General features: G+C 44.7%; 1 protein-coding gene across 9 annotated transcripts in view; it reads left to right on the top strand.

Annotated features, from left to right (window-relative positions):
• LOC105561998 (cysteine-rich motor neuron 1 protein-like) overlaps nt 1–17,388 on the top strand; it is a 273,339-nt gene that overhangs the window by 156,397 nt on the left and 99,554 nt on the right. For all 9 annotated transcript variants that reach the window (XM_012012459.1, XM_012012458.1, XM_012012457.1 and 6 more), the window contains one exon: nt 16,043–16,183. In XM_012012459.1, coding sequence (XP_011867849.1) covers nt 16,043–16,183 — 141 coding nt within the window. The remainder of the gene's footprint in view (nt 1–16,042; nt 16,184–17,388) is intronic.

Raw genomic sequence — 17,388 nt, 5'->3', positions numbered from 1 at the left:
ATTAAAGCAGAAAAATGTAAAGCTCGTAAAGTAGAGGAGAAAAAGAGAGAAGGGGGAGAGAGAGAGAGAGAGAGAGAGAGGGAGGGAGGGGGGGTATAATTTTTCAAGCGCTCCGCGCAATCGCGATCATCGATTTCCGATGACATTAGCCCGGCGACGTGATTTTTTAATTAAATCAATCGCGTCATCGCGTCTGAAATACGTGTTGTGCGCTTGGAGAAAAAAAAAATAATGAAAAAAAGAGAAGAAAGAAGAAAGAGGTGGATCCCGTCCGCTGATGGCTCGTCGACGGACCGAAAATAAAACAGAAATTCGTAAGCAGAAATAAAATTTGCTCGCGGCTGTCCGATCTGCAGCGTAATGTCACTTCCAGAAGGAACAGAGAAGCGAACATGAAAAAGTTGTATCGTGCCTAGAAAAAAGTGTGACACGATTTTTTATGAAAAAAAGTTACGACGGAACGTGTAACGATCTATAACATATTGGATAACCGTGTACTGCATAAGCATAGATTAACGTCGATTTCGAATACTTGCATTTTTGCGAATCGAGCTTGAATACAAAAATAGAAAATAATATACGATATGTCGCATGACGTGCAGTAGCAACACTCGCATATAAATTAGGAAAAAATTACAAGTTCCTAAAACATTTAAGAGTTAGACGATAATTTGATCGCCTTTTATTTAACGTTGAAAAGAAAAGGCTATTGCGAATGCAAGAAGACGAGCGGAAAATAAGTTTCAGACGGTCGAACGCTGCTATCGTTGAAACTTGTTAAGGCTTACGTTAAATCATGCTTAATAATCTAACCAGTAATAGTAATTATATGTCTAGGTCGTGCGCAACTGGAGTTAACGAGTTTGTCAGATGTTTCGGTTTGAGATAATGCGCGATAACTGCTATCGCGATTCGCGTAATAAAATGGATTAACAAAATTGTGTGAGGCTTATTGTCGCCAGTGGTAATTAAACAAAGGGGACATTTTATAAAAAGTCGACCAGACTGGCAAAAAAGTGATCTTTATTTAATTCACAACGTTTCGATCTCTTTATCGGGTCCTTTTCAAGTACAATCTAATATTGATTAAAAAAATTAATTTATGCCGAAACAAAATGAGTTCACGAGTCTGTGGCAGCAAATTCATAATGTCATACATGTCTCGGTAGTTAATGGATTTTTAATAGTTGTCAATTTCTAAAATTTCCTTTAGAGCAGCAACGTTTGTGAATCTCGACTGGATTAATAATAATAATAATTATTTATTAACTTCAGCTTACAGCCAAGAAGTGAACTTGGTTTAAAATATGTTCGTAACCCATTCATTCTTGCATACTTATTTCCAACCTCTCTATTTTCATCCTTGCATGCTGTGACTAGTATTTCTCGAATGGATTAATATAATTCGCAGCGTATTTGCTTGCCATGAAGACTTGAAAATGTGTAACCGAACTCACGAATAGCACAAATGAATTTGCGTTATCGAGGGCAATTTTTATCAAGGTTTTTATTCGGGTCTTGGTAATACTTTAGATAGAGATTATTTTTATATTATTTTTACACTTTGCGATCGAAAAGAAAGTCGATTTTCAAAGAACTTCTCATTGCCCCGATTTCTTGCAAAATTATTTTATGAAAGTTTAATGTAATAAATTTTTCATTATATAAAGCCATTTCTAATTACAAGTTGTAGACTGTAAGCAGTCTTTTTACGATGGTTAGTTGCACGATTGACCATCGATGTTAAATATGTATAAAGTTAAATGTATAAAATATTGTAATAACAGGACAATGTTGCTAGTTGAGTTAACTGAAGTGAGATCGCTGAAACTTGGAATCGGAAATTTATAACAACTTCGCCATAACTGTGCCACGGAAACAAATACTGAAGCTCTAATGATTTCACCGCATTAGCGAACAGTTGTCCGTTTATCACCGCGGCCCCTTTCCACAAAATAAAATTCAATCCGTGTTCAAGTCTCGCCCGGCTATTTTTATTCGGACGCACGGCAGCGACACGGAGTATATTTTTAACGTACTGGACACACTTTCGATGGGCGCGTTAAAGCCGCTCGCTTATATGCGTTATATGCGCATTCTATTTTTAATTGCAACGTCGCGGACCGATTACGACACACCTCGTGATTTATACGCACGTCCGCGCCACACTCATACACTTATCCTCCGAAGGCTGGCTTCAAACCAGATTGCGCAACGTTCCGCCGCAAGCGCGAGGCAATTCGAATTCTTTTACCAATTACCGAAGCTTTAGATCCCGTGGGCGATTAAGCGCCTCGATGCTCTTATCGCGTGACTCCACGGCACTCTTGCATGAGGGGAGGACGAAGGGGACGGACGGCCGGCAATCTCGACGGAATAAGAATGGAGACCTATACAAGCTCGATATATATGCTCTTCTGCATAGAACTTTCAGTCTTTAAAGTGCCGTAAGGACTGGACTGCGGAATGACCCGGTTGCCTAAGCGAGTCCGCGCAAATTTGAGCCGGGGCTATTATTATCCCCTTATCGGCTTTTAACAAACTTCGCGGTACGTGATAATTACCTCGACTGAATCGCCAATCCAATAACGCAATGCGAAATGCTAGTGCACTTCGAATCTATAATTTTATTCGGAGTTAGATGCAAACAGCTTTAAACGCGAAATGATGAATTAAACAATCGGGAGGGAAGAATTGGATGAGTTTCGCCCTATTTTATCCGAAAATTTTATCGTTCAGCCATTCATTAATGATGTTGCCCTTTGTGGACTACATCGCGCGCAAGGAACATCAAAACCGGGCTACGTCAATTTTTCTATCGGAATCACCGTCGCGAAATATCAAGTTCATTCCCGCGTTCAGATCGCACTGTCACATACTGTATGCAAGGCGATGTGTGGGAAAGTATCGACGAACGTATCCAAATAAACGATAGGGGTGTGTCTCGGGAGGAGAGTTTTTTTACAGAAATTTTTTTACAGAAAAAACTCGGGGAAAAAATCGCGAAGATAGAACTATCGATTTAAAGATTTCCATATATTCATGTGTGCAAAGGTTTCATCTTTTCTTATTATAAACGTGGACAATTTGAAGAAGTGGCTTAATTTTATATTGAATTGTTCGCGGAAAACCATTCGCGCATATAGAATCATTTTCTGAATCGATAGAAAGTTCATCTTCTCGCAGTTTACTGAAGAACCTAGTTTCTTAATTTATGAATTATAAATTAATATTTCTGTTGTAATAGCAATTAAATATATCGTAGAATAATAATCTCGAGAGTCTGTCAACGGTTTAACTCATTCTTTTCTCCATAATCTTTAATTCTCAATCTCTTATATCTACACGGAGAGAATTTTCTCTTAAAATTTATCCTGGAAATCATGTAATCGTGAGACAACGTGGCATTTCAAAGAATTTTGTAGGAGATTTTTTAACTTTTACCATACATTCTACTAGTAATTATACTTATTGTTAGTACACAGTTTACTAGTAAAATTTGAAAAACTTTGAAATGCCGTGTTGCCCCACGATTACATGATTTTCAGGGCAAGTTTTTAGAGAAAATTCTCTCCGTGTAGGAATCAGAGTTGAACTTGAACTCGAGAGTCGCCGACAACAAATTTATATTAAACTACGTCAATTTGTATTAAATTGAAATTCAAACATAGAAGTCTCTTTAAGTTGCCAGTAATAAATAACAATAATCAAGCTTTTTAGTTTTTTTAGCTCGACATTAACCGGCCAGTGTCTTAATACAGAAAATTTATTGCGAAAAATATTACCTCAGCCAGGGTTTGAAGCTGGACTTGCCTACTCTCTAGGCGGGCGTCTCACCAATTCGACCACTCGAATAGACGCGAAGATATCATCTTTATACTGTTATTGCGACAAATATTACCACATGCCTCAATGACCGACTTGGTGAGACGCCTAGAGCGCAGGAAAGTCCAGCTTCAAACCCTGGCTGAGGTAATATTTTTCGCAATAAATTTTCTGTATTAAAACACTGGCCGATTAATGTCGACTAAAAAGCTTGATTATTGTTAAACTGAAATTTCTAATGAAAACGATTTATTATCATAAACTATTATTTCATTGCGTGCAAAATATATAAAATAGCATTACTTCGTGACGTTTATAACAATGATGAGTATAATTACGTGGATTTATCATTAGAATAAATTGCTAATGACAGAAATGCCACTAATTTGCAATGTAAAATACAAAACCCAAATATAATTTCTACACCTACTTCTACAATCGACATTACTGCGATATTAACATCAGTTGTCAATTATCTCGTAAAATATTTGTAATAAATGAGATTTCAGCGTTGGATGGTAAACTGCAATTGTCACGCACACATACACGCGTTTCAATCGCTTTAGCATTTTTTTTTTCGTTATTAAGCTTAATTCGAATTCGAATTGCGACAGTTTGATTTCTCCGGACATTTCGACGGAGAGCCGCGACGAGAGAATCGTTTCGGGTGGGCGGCCTACGCACAGAGCATTGTAGAAATCTGCGTATTGAGAGTGTGAAAATTGAATTCTTGCGAGCGCAAGAGCGAATTGCGCCGCTCTGGCAGACTGCCACTTTATTTTCTCGCCCGAATGAGAACCGTGCTCATTCGTTTCGCGTCGCCGTATGCAAACGCGGCGGAGCGTGGAACGCTCCTAAAAGGCGCGACGAACCCTTCCACGAGAAGGTCGTAAGGTCGACCCATGAATTTTTACTACGCTATGGTACTATTAATTTAGGCAAGTGCTCGCGCGTGCTCGTAGTGATTTGCGAGAAACTCGGCCTTTGTACGCGCGCGATCGACTTTTACAAGTTGGTTTTCTATTTCTTTGCGATTTAATTGTTTCCGCGCAAGCGCTCCCCCACGCAGACGCATACATCAGGTCTTAGAATCGTATGTGCATCGCAATTTATGCGTGGTATTATACCGTCAGATTGTAGCATTTCTCGCGCTAGTCACGTTGAGTAATAGCAGGAGTATACGAGTGTACATTTTGAGAGAGAGAGGCTAATCTTATACTCGCCCGTCAAATTTCCGTCATGTAATAATTATTTTCTCACGTAAAAGATTCATTGACGTTATTTTCCCCTGGAGAGGTGCAACGTCACAGTCGATATAGATTAACAAAAGCCCACCTAACGCAAATATCGACGCGGTATGGTTGATCAACGTCGAGCAATCGTTGCCGAAGCAAGCGTCGCGCAATCCGATGTTTGTTTTACACTTGTTTTTAGCCGATAAACCTGTCCGCTTCGCGTATAGTCCATTCATTCCGTAAACATCGAAATATCGCGCCCGTCGAACTTGACGTCTGACGCACGCGCTGCGTCAGATAGAATCCAAACCGCCAGCCGAAACTCCAACTTTGGCTTTCATCCCCCTTTTTTTGTTTTCCGCGTTGAGTGGTCCCCCAGGTGGATCGTTGTTTATCAATCAGCTACATTGTGATCCAATTGCTGTGTTATTTCGTTCCTCGTCGAGCGACACTCGCCACGCGTAAGGATTCCGCGGAGTTGATTTCAGTCGATCGAGGCTTACAATCCTTAAGTTAGCGCCACACTATGCGCGATTCGTGGATAGTGTGGAGGAAAAAAATTCGTCGATTCGCTAGCCGAGCGGATTTTTAATAATATTGAAACTTGACTAATTAAAGTAAAAGTCGCGGAAGTTAATACGAACGATAAGCTGCAAATCACGAACAGTGATAACGAATGTCCAACGAATTTCTGCGAATCACGAGTCACGAATTGCGCATAGTGTGGTGCTAGTTTTACACGCGAATTTTCTTTCATGTGATTTTTAACGACGCCTGCCGTGCGAAAGAAAATTCCTGTAATCGCAATTTCCGCGCATCCGTGAAACCTGCTCAAGGAATGAAGTACAAAGAACCTATTCGTAACTTTCGTCCAAATGATTGGTTTCAATACTCGGTTGATGAACAGTTTTGAAATTGTTGAATAGATTTGAGAATTTTTTGTATAAAAATGAAATTGTAGACCCGCCAAGCAGTCGCCTAGCAACAAAATGTCACACGATTCATCGACTAATAGACAAAAACGGATTTGATCGCGACGCAAACGCCGGTCACCTTTTTCCAAATTCAACCCCCTTCAAATTCGCCTCGTTAATTGTACGTGTACGCGACGTGCAGTCGTTTTCACGGCGCTCGTTTCCGAGGTAATTCGGTTTAGCTACGTGCAAATGAAAATAAAGGAGAGACCTGTGCGCGGCGTAGCTGCGATACAGGTAGCAGTTGGCAAACGAAAAAACGAGGCGACGGGGAGCAAGCGGAAAAGCGAATAAAGCGCGCGAGAAACGATCGTACTGTTTCACGAACGTAGCACTATTCTATGCACACTTTTCTGCGAAGTGAGTTCCAAGGGGTTACAGAAGCTTGCGGGATGCGAATTTCGATGGTATCAAGGGATTTCGAAGCGCTAAAAAGGGACTGGCTGGAAAAGAGTGAGGTTTTCGACATCGAAATAGTTGTATCAGTGCAAAAAGCTGAGTGGAATATACCGGCGCGATATACATTTCCAAATAAGACATGAAGTTTATGAAATGCCAACGTAATCGAATCACGGTATTTTTATAATGGCTGTGGATTCTTTTACAATTAAATACATTTTTTATATGAAATATTCTTGAACGCGCAAGACACTTGAAGTGACAAATTACTTGGCGATAGAAATCGATTTTCTTCAACATTACTTTTCTACGAGTTTCCAAGATTATTTTGAAACTTGTTGGAACATGCATTTTTTCTTCACGTCTTTTGTCTTTATAGCTCGCTGCGACGTGAATTTAAGAGGGTAAGGTAAAGTGCCGTTTTTTGAATTATCGCTCATCGGGAAATAAAACGCGTATCGCGCGACAGTTTCTCCATTATCGATAAATGTGCGGAACGTGTAACTACACGCTCTGCAAATTTACGCCATTATATCACCGTGCTGATTGAAAGTTAGTGACATGCATCACGGATAGCCAATCGAACGCGTGTCACGTAATCTGTTGTTATCGGCGAGCAAAGAGAGGAGCGTTTAGTTTCAACGATATCAAGGCGACCCGCAGAAGACCGTAATCTTGAACGGACCGAGATCGCGTTATTACACATTCAGAGTCGAGTTTGCGTGCCAATTTAAGCCCGCGTACGACCGCGGGTGGGCGGGCGGGGGCGAACGAGCCGTACCGGATGCAGCGATCGTGGATTTTGTTTCTGCAGGCGGTGCACATCGCGCATTCCTCGTGCGTTGCCGGGGCTGCGTGACGCACTCGCCGAAATACGCTCGCGAGTCTCAGGGCCCGTCCATTCAATTTCTCGCGCGCGCGCGCGCGCGCCCACTCGTTCATTCATCGCCTCGCTAATACGTTCGTGGTAACGCACGAGTCGTGAGAGAGCGCGCGTTCTCTCGCGCGCGGTAGCGCACGCATGGCGAAATCCGATCGCGATCGACGCCCGCCGACGCGGCGCGCGCGCACCGGTAGCGCACGCACCGCGGGTGCAAGTGCGCTCGAGCGCGACAGGTTGTCTCGCGCGAACGGAAGCTGCGCGGCGCGCGATAAGTTGATTTATGAACGATCGAGCGCGGCCGGGACCCGGCTTGTTTTTTATCGCGCGACCACGTTCTCCTCCGTACGGATGCTTATTTACTTATCGTATCGCTTTTACGCAAACCCGACGTCTTTATTTCAACGCGAGAGCACAGCCCGCGGATTGGCGGCGAGAATCAAGTGGAGTGACATTGAGATGATTTATCGTTTACGTTTCAAGCGTCATTTTTCACGGAGAAAATACGTCGCGAGCTACGTCGACGGAATTGTGTCGACGGTTAGGATTCCGCAACATTTGATTCGCGTTCAGCTATCGAGAGGACGAGTTCCAATCGAACAGGTAGCCTTCGCCATTGATATAAGATATAAATAGATCCAGTAAGCCGATTTTTGTTTATTTCTTTGTTGGAGCGGTTCTTTTTTTACTTGGGTCGATTCGCGAGTGCCCCCGCGAATCAGGCTCTCCCGAGTGCGCTGTCCGCGGGGGACATTGTTTCGTCGGTAATTGCGCTGATCGATGTGCCGTGCAATATTGATGATCCAGGTTTGTTCTTTGCCTAAGAGTTAATTTACGGAGTAGAACTAGATCGTTCGAGGCGCCCGGCCGCGATGAGATATAGCGATCGAACAGGTTGGCGCGATTAAAATAGAACGGGGACAACCATCGCGAACGAGGTTTGTTGAAGCCTATTTGCCCGAGATGAGATTGGGAATCGTGCGCAGTTGTATTTCTGGCACAACTCGGTTAGTGAACATTTAAGAGTCGAAGATTACGACACAGCTCTCGGATGAAGGGAAATAATACTCGTTCATGCGACCAAATATTACGCACTCGAAATTCAGGAGCGTTAATAAAACGACAAATCTCACTAAAATTAGCCGAGTGAAGCGGATAAGATCAAGTAACGAAGTAGCTTACGCTGCCTCGTCGGAACTCGTCGGGATTCTCGGCTGTAGGATCAGTCCCAAAGATTTGCACCTGCGGGTCTTCGCCGCCTTCAAATAGCCAAACTCGCCGAAATACTTTCAACCGTCGCAGTGCTTCTCACTAAAGACAAACGGTGCCGATCGTTCGCGCGGCCCGCATCCTTCGCGAAACTCGAACCATTCCAATACCCGCGGTACTGACCGAATCGAATCTCAGCCGCGTCTCTAAAAGACATTTCGCTTAAAGTGATGAAATTTATTTTGCGGTGCACGTAAGCTACGAGCTGGCCGCGAAGCTATAATCGCTTCAATTTCCTATCTCGTGGTAGGACTACTTGAACCGAAGGGTAAACCGCTGAGGGCACTGTGGTGTACAGATTTGCGGCATTACTGGCCATTACTACACATTTTTTCGACACTAGTTTGGCCATTATAAAGATAAAATCAGATAATAAGATTAAGTAATGCTCACTGGGCATTAGTAGGCATTGGTGTACGGTCTTATTCATCAGTGCCTGGACCATCATTTTTCTCATCTACACAAATCACTGAATTTCAGGCTGTGTCAACTACAGCCTGAAACTCATAGATGGGAAATAAAGATTACGACAATGTGAATCCTAGTAAAACCGAGGTCCAGGCATTAATGAATAAGACTGTACATGACTTTGGCCAGCAGTTTAACCCTCGACTTGAACGTGACGCGAGCGAGTCGCGTGGCTCGTCTTGGGAAGCGCGAAATCAAAGACTTCGCAGCTGTCGGTGACGATCCACGAATTCTCGAAGACGAGGACCCTCTCGGGCGCCAGCGACTGTCGTCGGTTATTTCTGCTGACAGGTGGCGAAGTTCACACACTGTTCCGCGACGGTGAAATGGAGACGTCCACGGAAAGCGGAAGATAAGGTTTGTCGAATTGAAATGACTCGCGATCAAGTACCAGGCGCATACGTGCGCGCATTCCGTTGCTCGTAGAGAAATATTCCGCATTATATCCCACATTGACGTGTAAACAGAGTCACTGTATATAAATAACAAATCCTGCCGCTTAATCAAGGGATTTTGTGAACGTTAAATATACTGTTCGTTACTCGCGTTATATATTATTTATTGTGTTTAATCATGAAATATATATAATGTATGATCGGCTTGCATTTTATTAAATTTCGCTTGTACTCTCATCTCGGGCCAATTCACTTCTGTGTTTCAACGCTTTAATGCATTAAATTAATCATTAACGCGTACGCGCAATGAAATCTCGGAGATGGAGCGTTTTCATTTACCGTTCATGAGGTAACAAGCAACGCGATACTCGATGACTTAAGGTGAGATCGACGAGACCGATGCGCGTATCGATATCGATTTTTCTTTTTCATATCGATTGCTGCGCGCTATTATGTTATAACGCCACGCTTTAAAGGCTAATACGGCTAGGGGCGCTTGTAAATACCGAGCGGCCCGATAATCGATTGTACGTTTATTGGTTGTGCCGATAATCCAGATTGCCCTTAATCCGTGTATTCGGATGTTCGGAAATACGCTCGCGAGAGGATCCCGATTGTAAGCAATATTTTACTGTAATCGTGGTTATCTTCTATCTATTTTCAACCTGAAAACGTGGTGGCGTCCGCGGCTCAAAAATACAGAAAGGTCACGGAACCTTGTTATCTCTCCGATTAATTGCGTCCGCAAAGAACAGAAAATTGAATTTTAGTTTAATCGTCGGTAAAGGTTAGCGAAAAAAAAAACGGGGGAAAGGGCGCTTCTCATCGTCGCGTATCGCGTAGCGAATTAATTCGAGCCGTGCAACGTTGGAAATACGAGATTAAATCTGTCGTCCTAATTTTCCCTCTTCTTTCACGTCGCGCTGATACACGTCGAGTATTTAAACTCCGACGTTCGAATGGAATACGCTGTGTAATAGGCAGAGGGGCGGCTCGTAAGTAAATTAAAAGGGCGAATTGAAATTTATGCGCCGTCTTGTCGCTCGGAGATAAACGCGGGCGGAGTATAAAGACTCGCGAGGCCTATAAATAGAGCGTTTATTTGGATAACGCGACGTTATTGATATCGACGTGCGAGGTTTATTGCGCTGCTTGCAAAGTGATTTAAGGAACGGCGCTTCTTCAAATTTGCTCGCGCGAAAATATGAGCCGCGATCTCCAAACATTCCAGCGCATCAAGGCGCTAACGACGCTAAAATTTATTGGCGCCAAGTATTTATTGTGTTTTCCCGCATACCTTCGCACGTGGAAACAACTCGTTTATCTACTCGCTCGCCGTGCGAGTAAGTGACATTTACAAGCGCAAGATTTCGCGCCGCGCGTTCGCCCGTGCACCTGCCGAGCGCGAACGCATGCGAACGCACCCGTGCGCGATGATATATCGTACGAATTAAGCGTAAATCACGGGAACGACGACACCATTTGCTTCGCGGCGTCCGCGACGACTTTCCTCAGACCTTCGCGCATCACGTTTAATTTGTATTTAATACCCGCGGTTGAAAATACTGCCGCTCGCGATTACGTATCGCCGGTGAGGAGCGGCTTGTCGGAGGTTGCAAAAGTGAAAGGGGCAACGTTCGATATCTCGACGCGGGTGCGGATCTCTCGCTGATCGATTTCGCATTTGAATCTCGCGACTTGGGAGTCGCCAAGTCGGCGGTTCGTCGACAACAATTGGCAGCCGCGCGTATTACAAATTTGTATTTGGCGTTTATATTTAACATGGGTAAACAAACTCTCACGGTATTTCTCTCACGCGCGTACCATGTCCGGGAGATTCGTCGTTACATGGTCCGCGATGGCCAGCCGACATTCGTAAACAATCGTCGGCGCCAAAATTCACCGATGACTCGACGCGCGTCTCGTCCCGCTCGCCCGCGCTCTCGCGCGCCTATAGACACTAATCGGCTACGCAAATACACAAGAGCCACGCTCTCTCGTACGCTCGGGCCAGCAGCCGACGTAATCCGCAGCGGACTGGTATTTTAATTGACAGACCGACGGACCTACGGACTGCCGCGTCTCGGGGCTACTCAAATCCCATCTCCCTGTCTCGGGTCTCGCGAGCACTTTCTTCCCGAATAAACGCGCGTGAATCAGCGCTCCGGCACGCGGCGGTGATGTCAATCTTTGCTCAGCTGACTGACGAGATTGGCCTCACCTTCCTCGCTGGCGCATACGGGACGATCTTTCCTCGGCCTCGCATTCTTTCGCGCCGGTGTAAACGCTCGACTCCGCGCTTGCCAAGAGATCGGCCAAGAGAGCGGGCGCGCCGGCGGTAAACGGTGCATCTTCTTCTCCCGCGCACACAGACGCACGTACGCCGTGCCGATGTTATCACGTCGCTCCGAATCCGTCCGTTGCGAAAGCCCCAAGATTTATGGCTATCAACTACCGGTGTTAGCAACGGTCTACTTTACTCGCGATGTTGATATTTTCCTACAATATCACCGCGCGCTCGTATACGCATTCCTTGGCCGCGCTACGTTTCTCAATCTTTGTTTTCGGGGGTATTTGCCGTACATTCATTTAACAAGCACGCGAGGTCATTTTACTCAAGAGACAGGCAGCAATCTTGAATATAAAAGTGATATATTCGGCGGTAATAAAAGCTTGACGCTCATTGTCGTGCCAGATGTTTGCTCTGCTGATGTTTGATGTGAAATCCGATAACCGGGGTTGTAGTATCCGAGGGGGTGAACCGCCGAGGGCACTGCGGTGTACAGATTACTGGGCACTTTTTGGGACATTAGTTTGGACGTTAGCCCTTGCTGGGATATGATAATGATAAAATAAGATAAGACACATGTGGAACACGTACACATTTTCCACGTATGTATGTGCAAAATATAGAAATGTGTTTACATGTGCGCGAATTCGTGAAGCTAACAATTTGGGAGATACTGCTTTCTAACTGTAAGTTAGGGCGTGCTGAAGACTACGCTGAAGGATACAGATATCGCGTGAGTGATGCTTTCTCTTTCGCTCTTTGCTAAGATTGAGGAGAAAACAACGCATATTAGACAAAGACACACTCACGCAGGCTGCTCTCTCTCTCACTTTAATGTAGTCTTCAATTCTTCTCACGGGACGCGCAGTCTATTTGTATCAGTCTATGTTCCTCGTGTACATACCTCGATTCGCGTGCAACTTCAGATGGGTAGACATTAATGACGCCCTGTGTACGTGTCTATGTACGCGCAGCCTCGTGCACCCAATGTGTATATCGCTTTGCCACCCCGTGGCCGGCGAATTCCACGGCGGCTGAATCATCGAAATGAAATATCGCCGATTGCCATTTGGACGTCAATCTCCATGACTCCATTAGCAAAGAAGAGCCGTACTCTTCTTTGAAAGTGGTGACGCATCGGCGATGAATTACACGCGCGAGCAGCCGTTACGTGCGTTTACAGGAACGCGATAACACCGTGAACTCTTGTACTGAAAGGAAAAAGAAACTTCGTTATCGTAGCCAGTCATGGTTTGCTAAAAATATTCTGCTGCCATAATTATTGTATAAATTTCTTAAGCCACAGCAAACGGTTTGCTGTCGCACCTAATACAATAGGCGCAGTAGCAAAATATTTAGTTGTCGTACCTAAATATTATTGTAGCTGTTCACCCGAGTCGCAATTTTGGCCCTACGTTAAACCTTCAATTCTATTATACAGTAGGACCTAAGACAGTAAAAGAGGTCGAACTGCAAGTACCAAATTTACTCCTACTTAAAAACTGATAGTGTCGGAAATTTCTACTTTTGCCAATGTAGCATTAAAGTAGAAAAGTAAATTTTTAGAATTAAAGATTCAAGGGAGGAGTAAAAAAATATAATGTCATCAAAGTAGGTCATTGCTGGTCTGTGTGGGTGTATAGATCAGCTAAGTAGGTGCAAATTATCCTTAAAAGTGTCAAAATAGTACCAAAATTTCGACTCGGGCATATTTTACTGAAATCCAAGTGCCACATGCAGGTTTCAGCTACGGTAGCTACACTTTTCTTTCCGCGTGGGTCTGAATCCGACACTTTCGGTGCGATCTCGATTGGCAACGATCTCGCAATTAATTTCAATTTTCCAGTGCTGTTTACATTATTTGCGTTACGTACCGCAGTACCAATCTGCAATGGTAAATGGTTTAAAGAGTTTAAGGATTTTAATTTTTCTCTCTTTTTTTTCCACTACCGTCCGCGTTTCAAAGTCGACCGAGTCGCTCCGTTCGGTGCCCGGTATTTTTCTCCCCGACGCGGCAACAAAGTATCGAAGTAATAAAGTTACGGCCACGTCGAGATTTAATATCCCACGTTCGTCGCGACGGCGTTTTCAGGCTGCGAGCAATTGGCAGCCGGTATTACACGCGAGCGCGGCGGCCGTTATCGCAGAATCGCTTGCGTAACGACGCTAAATCATTGGCACGGCGATCGAACGCACGCACGGCGGACGGGGGGAAAAAAACGCGGGCGGACGGGCGCGAAGAATAAAGTACCTCGGCCGCGGAGAATGACTCGGAGGGGTTGGAGAGGGAGGGACGCTGCATTAATTCTAGCCGGCTCCGCCACGTAGACTACGATAAATCTCGATCTCGTTCTGCCCCGAGACGGAAATGCAGCCCACGTGTGTGTACCTACGTCGCCCGATTCGAGCCCGCTCTGACTGCACTCGCGGTGATTTAACACGCGATATATTGTCCCTACGTGTTATTCTGTTACGCGGATATCCATAAGGTATGCAGCGATGATGAACACGGTGTACCTACACCTACAGTCGAGACGGTGCCAATTGATATCGGAGCGCAAGACAGCGGGAGAGCCCCTTTATCTCGAAATTGGCCATTTCGTAGAGGTAAAAATAAGACGCAAACTTATAGTCGACCAAACTGGCAAGAGACATAGTAGCGAATTCGATTGCTCGCGCTAGTGTGCACTCAGTGCGCACGTTCGGTACACGGTAAGACCGGCCAAGGCAAGAATAACTAAAATTAAAATGTTGCCATATAAATAGGGGGGGGCATCTACATTGTTTTGCGTTAGAGATCCTGTAATCAGAGACTGTCCATAAGAGTTCGTCAAGTGCCTGCGAGTAAGAGAGAAATGTGGGCTATCTCACACGCACGAATTTCACGAACTCTTATGGCCAGTCTCTGATTACAGGGTCTCCGTCTTGTGTTGCAACGTTCACTAAGTTTGCTGCACAAGGCGCATGTGGTTGTCCCCACTACTTATGGGTATGACAAGCACGGATATAGCTGTCCCAAATATTACTATTTATTGGGGTTGTGCCAACCCTAATTAGACATGTGGTGACCATATCGGTCTCTCCGTGTACGGTCAATTTTTACAAAAGGAAACTCCACGTCCGTGACAAAGAGAGGTTCGTATGAAACTATGACAAGGACCTGTAATTTTGGTCTCCTGCCAGTTTGGTCGACTATAAGTTTGCGACTTATTTTTATTCATTGCGGGCGACAATGAGCGCCTCTACATTGTTGAAGAGATAACTTTTAGTATTTGTTCATTACTCTGACCCGATGTCCCGACGTTGGAGCGGCGATGAATATTAAAAAAAAAACATACTTACATTTTTCTGCTCGCTTCACGGTTCTTTGAGTATGAATGCGTTTTTGCAAAACGTAGATTCAACCCGCGATATAAATCGGTGGCTTTTATAATTCTCCCAGCTTTGACAACCGCAACCAGAATAATTAATCTAAATAACCAACGGCTACGCGCGCCCGCATGTACACACGCGCGCGCGGTGTCCCAAACGCAAATTTATGAAGTGTCCCGGACAAAAGCTCCGCAAACGAAACGCGACTCTTTTGCACGCTCGGCAAGTCACGAACTGTTTCGCGTTATACGTTTTTCGTAAGAGCCTATTATACGTATAAACGACGCCGTGCCTGCGTAATTCCGCGTAGGTCACGCTCCTCCGGTCGCGCACGCCGCTTTTTAATTATGCCAACTTTCAAAACGCCACCATTACGCGTCCCGAAAAAACACCGGCTGTTTTAACAAAAATATAATTATGCTTGTCTACCTTCCTTACCTTTCTCGCTTTTCCGCCCGGCGAGATGGTTGCTCTCGAACGGATGCGGATTTATGCAAGAGAGAAATTTAATTCTAGTATTTATTACGACGACTGCCCTCGTCTTTTTCTCACTCCGGCGAGAGATTCTTACGCAACGCCCTTAAGTGGCATAGCCCGCTGAAAATTGTTCGATCCTTCTACGAGCCGACAATAAATTCATCGCACTGCGATAATAAATCGCGATAATTAAATTAACGCGCAGAATTGCGGCGGACAGTGTAATATCGTTGGTTTTTTTCTTGGCGAAAGTAATCTTCTGCCGCAATTCAGTAGTTCCCTATCGACGCCGCGAGTCCGAACAATTGGCGTTTTCGTCTAATCGACAGTTCGCGGTCGAGCATTCATTTAATTAAATCGCCGTCGCAGTGGCTGCGCACTCGCGCTCCACGGAAACTTGGGCAATTGGGGCGAAAGGTGCAAGGACAGATCGGAATACGATTAATAATTTATTCCAGGCACGTCGTTCGGCGAGTCGGCGACGCAGGGCGATCGAGAACAGGTGGGCGAGAGAAAAGAATCGAGACGGAACGACGGCGGCGGCGGCTGGAAGGACGACGAGAGGGCCACGAGGAGCACGCGAATCGCCAGCCGGACAGGTAAGGGAGAACTTGTTGAATTAATGTCAACCCTCCGGCGCTTCACTCTCCCTCCGCGTCTACGTCTAATTTGCGCCACGCGTATCCGATATCACAGTTATTAATTTTGACAAGTATGATGCGCAATGAAATGGTAATTGCCGGATCGAAAACAGCCGTCGATGCGCATTATCCTGGCAGACTCGGAATGTTATTCACGGGTGTTTCCTCTATAATTACCGTGTCTGCCGATCACGCTGCTCGCGCACGTACGACGTTTCCGCCGCGATCAACGTGTCTGTCGTCCGTAATTGAAATTGATCGAGAATTACCGTCGCGCTTTAAACGATGCTTTCCCAGAGTAAAACTCTCGTCGATGCGCGACAGATGTAGTACACGAGGAATAACCCAAGAGATTTTGAAAGAGATATCGCTCGAAATTAATCGACGTCTCAATTTATTTGCCAATCGAGCCGAGGTATTACGAACTTTCACGGCATGAAACGGTAATGCGAGTTTTAAAAGAAAGAAAAAGTGTTTGGAGAAACGGGCGAGCTTTGCTGGCAGAGCAAACATTTCCTTGAAAATAATATCGTAGAGATATAATCTCGTATCGGAAACAATATTTGTTGTTTGACTTAGCGAGCTACGAGCGTACGAGGGAGCTCACGAATGCGTAGTCGCGAGCGAGTTTCGAAGGCGGCAGTCGTTCGACGACGACGGGAAACAGAATATTCTGCTTCATTAATTTAATCAGCTATTTTAGGGAAGCCGCGGGCGGAGCCGTCTTGGAAATTTTCGACACTATCGGCGAACTTTACGGGACGCCGCAAACTACACGGCTTCCCTCCCCCGATATAAACGCGAACAATGGTAACTTGTTTCGAAGTCGATAATACCCGCGGTATACTGTGTAAGAATAGCTCCCGTCAAACGAGTATCTCGCCATAGAATGCATCGGTTGCACTGTCAGTGCAGTAGATTTATGCGAACTGATACAGATACAGTTATCGGACCCTTGTCTATGTAAGTAGACTAACTAAAACTCTCAACATTATAATAACTTGGGAGGCAACTTCTTACGGGCAAGACTGTGTTACAAGAGTATAACTTTACAAGATGTTTTCATTCAATTAATATAATAGTAACATGTGCAACTATTTTTGCGATTTGTGATAGCGCGATTCCGCTGGTTATCACTTTTTTTTTTACCAATAAGTCCACAC

This window comes from Vollenhovia emeryi, unplaced genomic scaffold (genome assembly GCF_000949405.1).
Source record: "Vollenhovia emeryi isolate VEMERY1.0 unplaced genomic scaffold, V.emery_V1.0 DF939197.1, whole genome shotgun sequence".
Lineage (NCBI taxonomy): Eukaryota > Metazoa > Arthropoda > Insecta > Hymenoptera > Formicidae > Vollenhovia > Vollenhovia emeryi.
The sequence above is the reverse complement of the archived record's forward strand: the minus strand, read 5'-3'. Positions and strand labels throughout refer to the sequence as shown.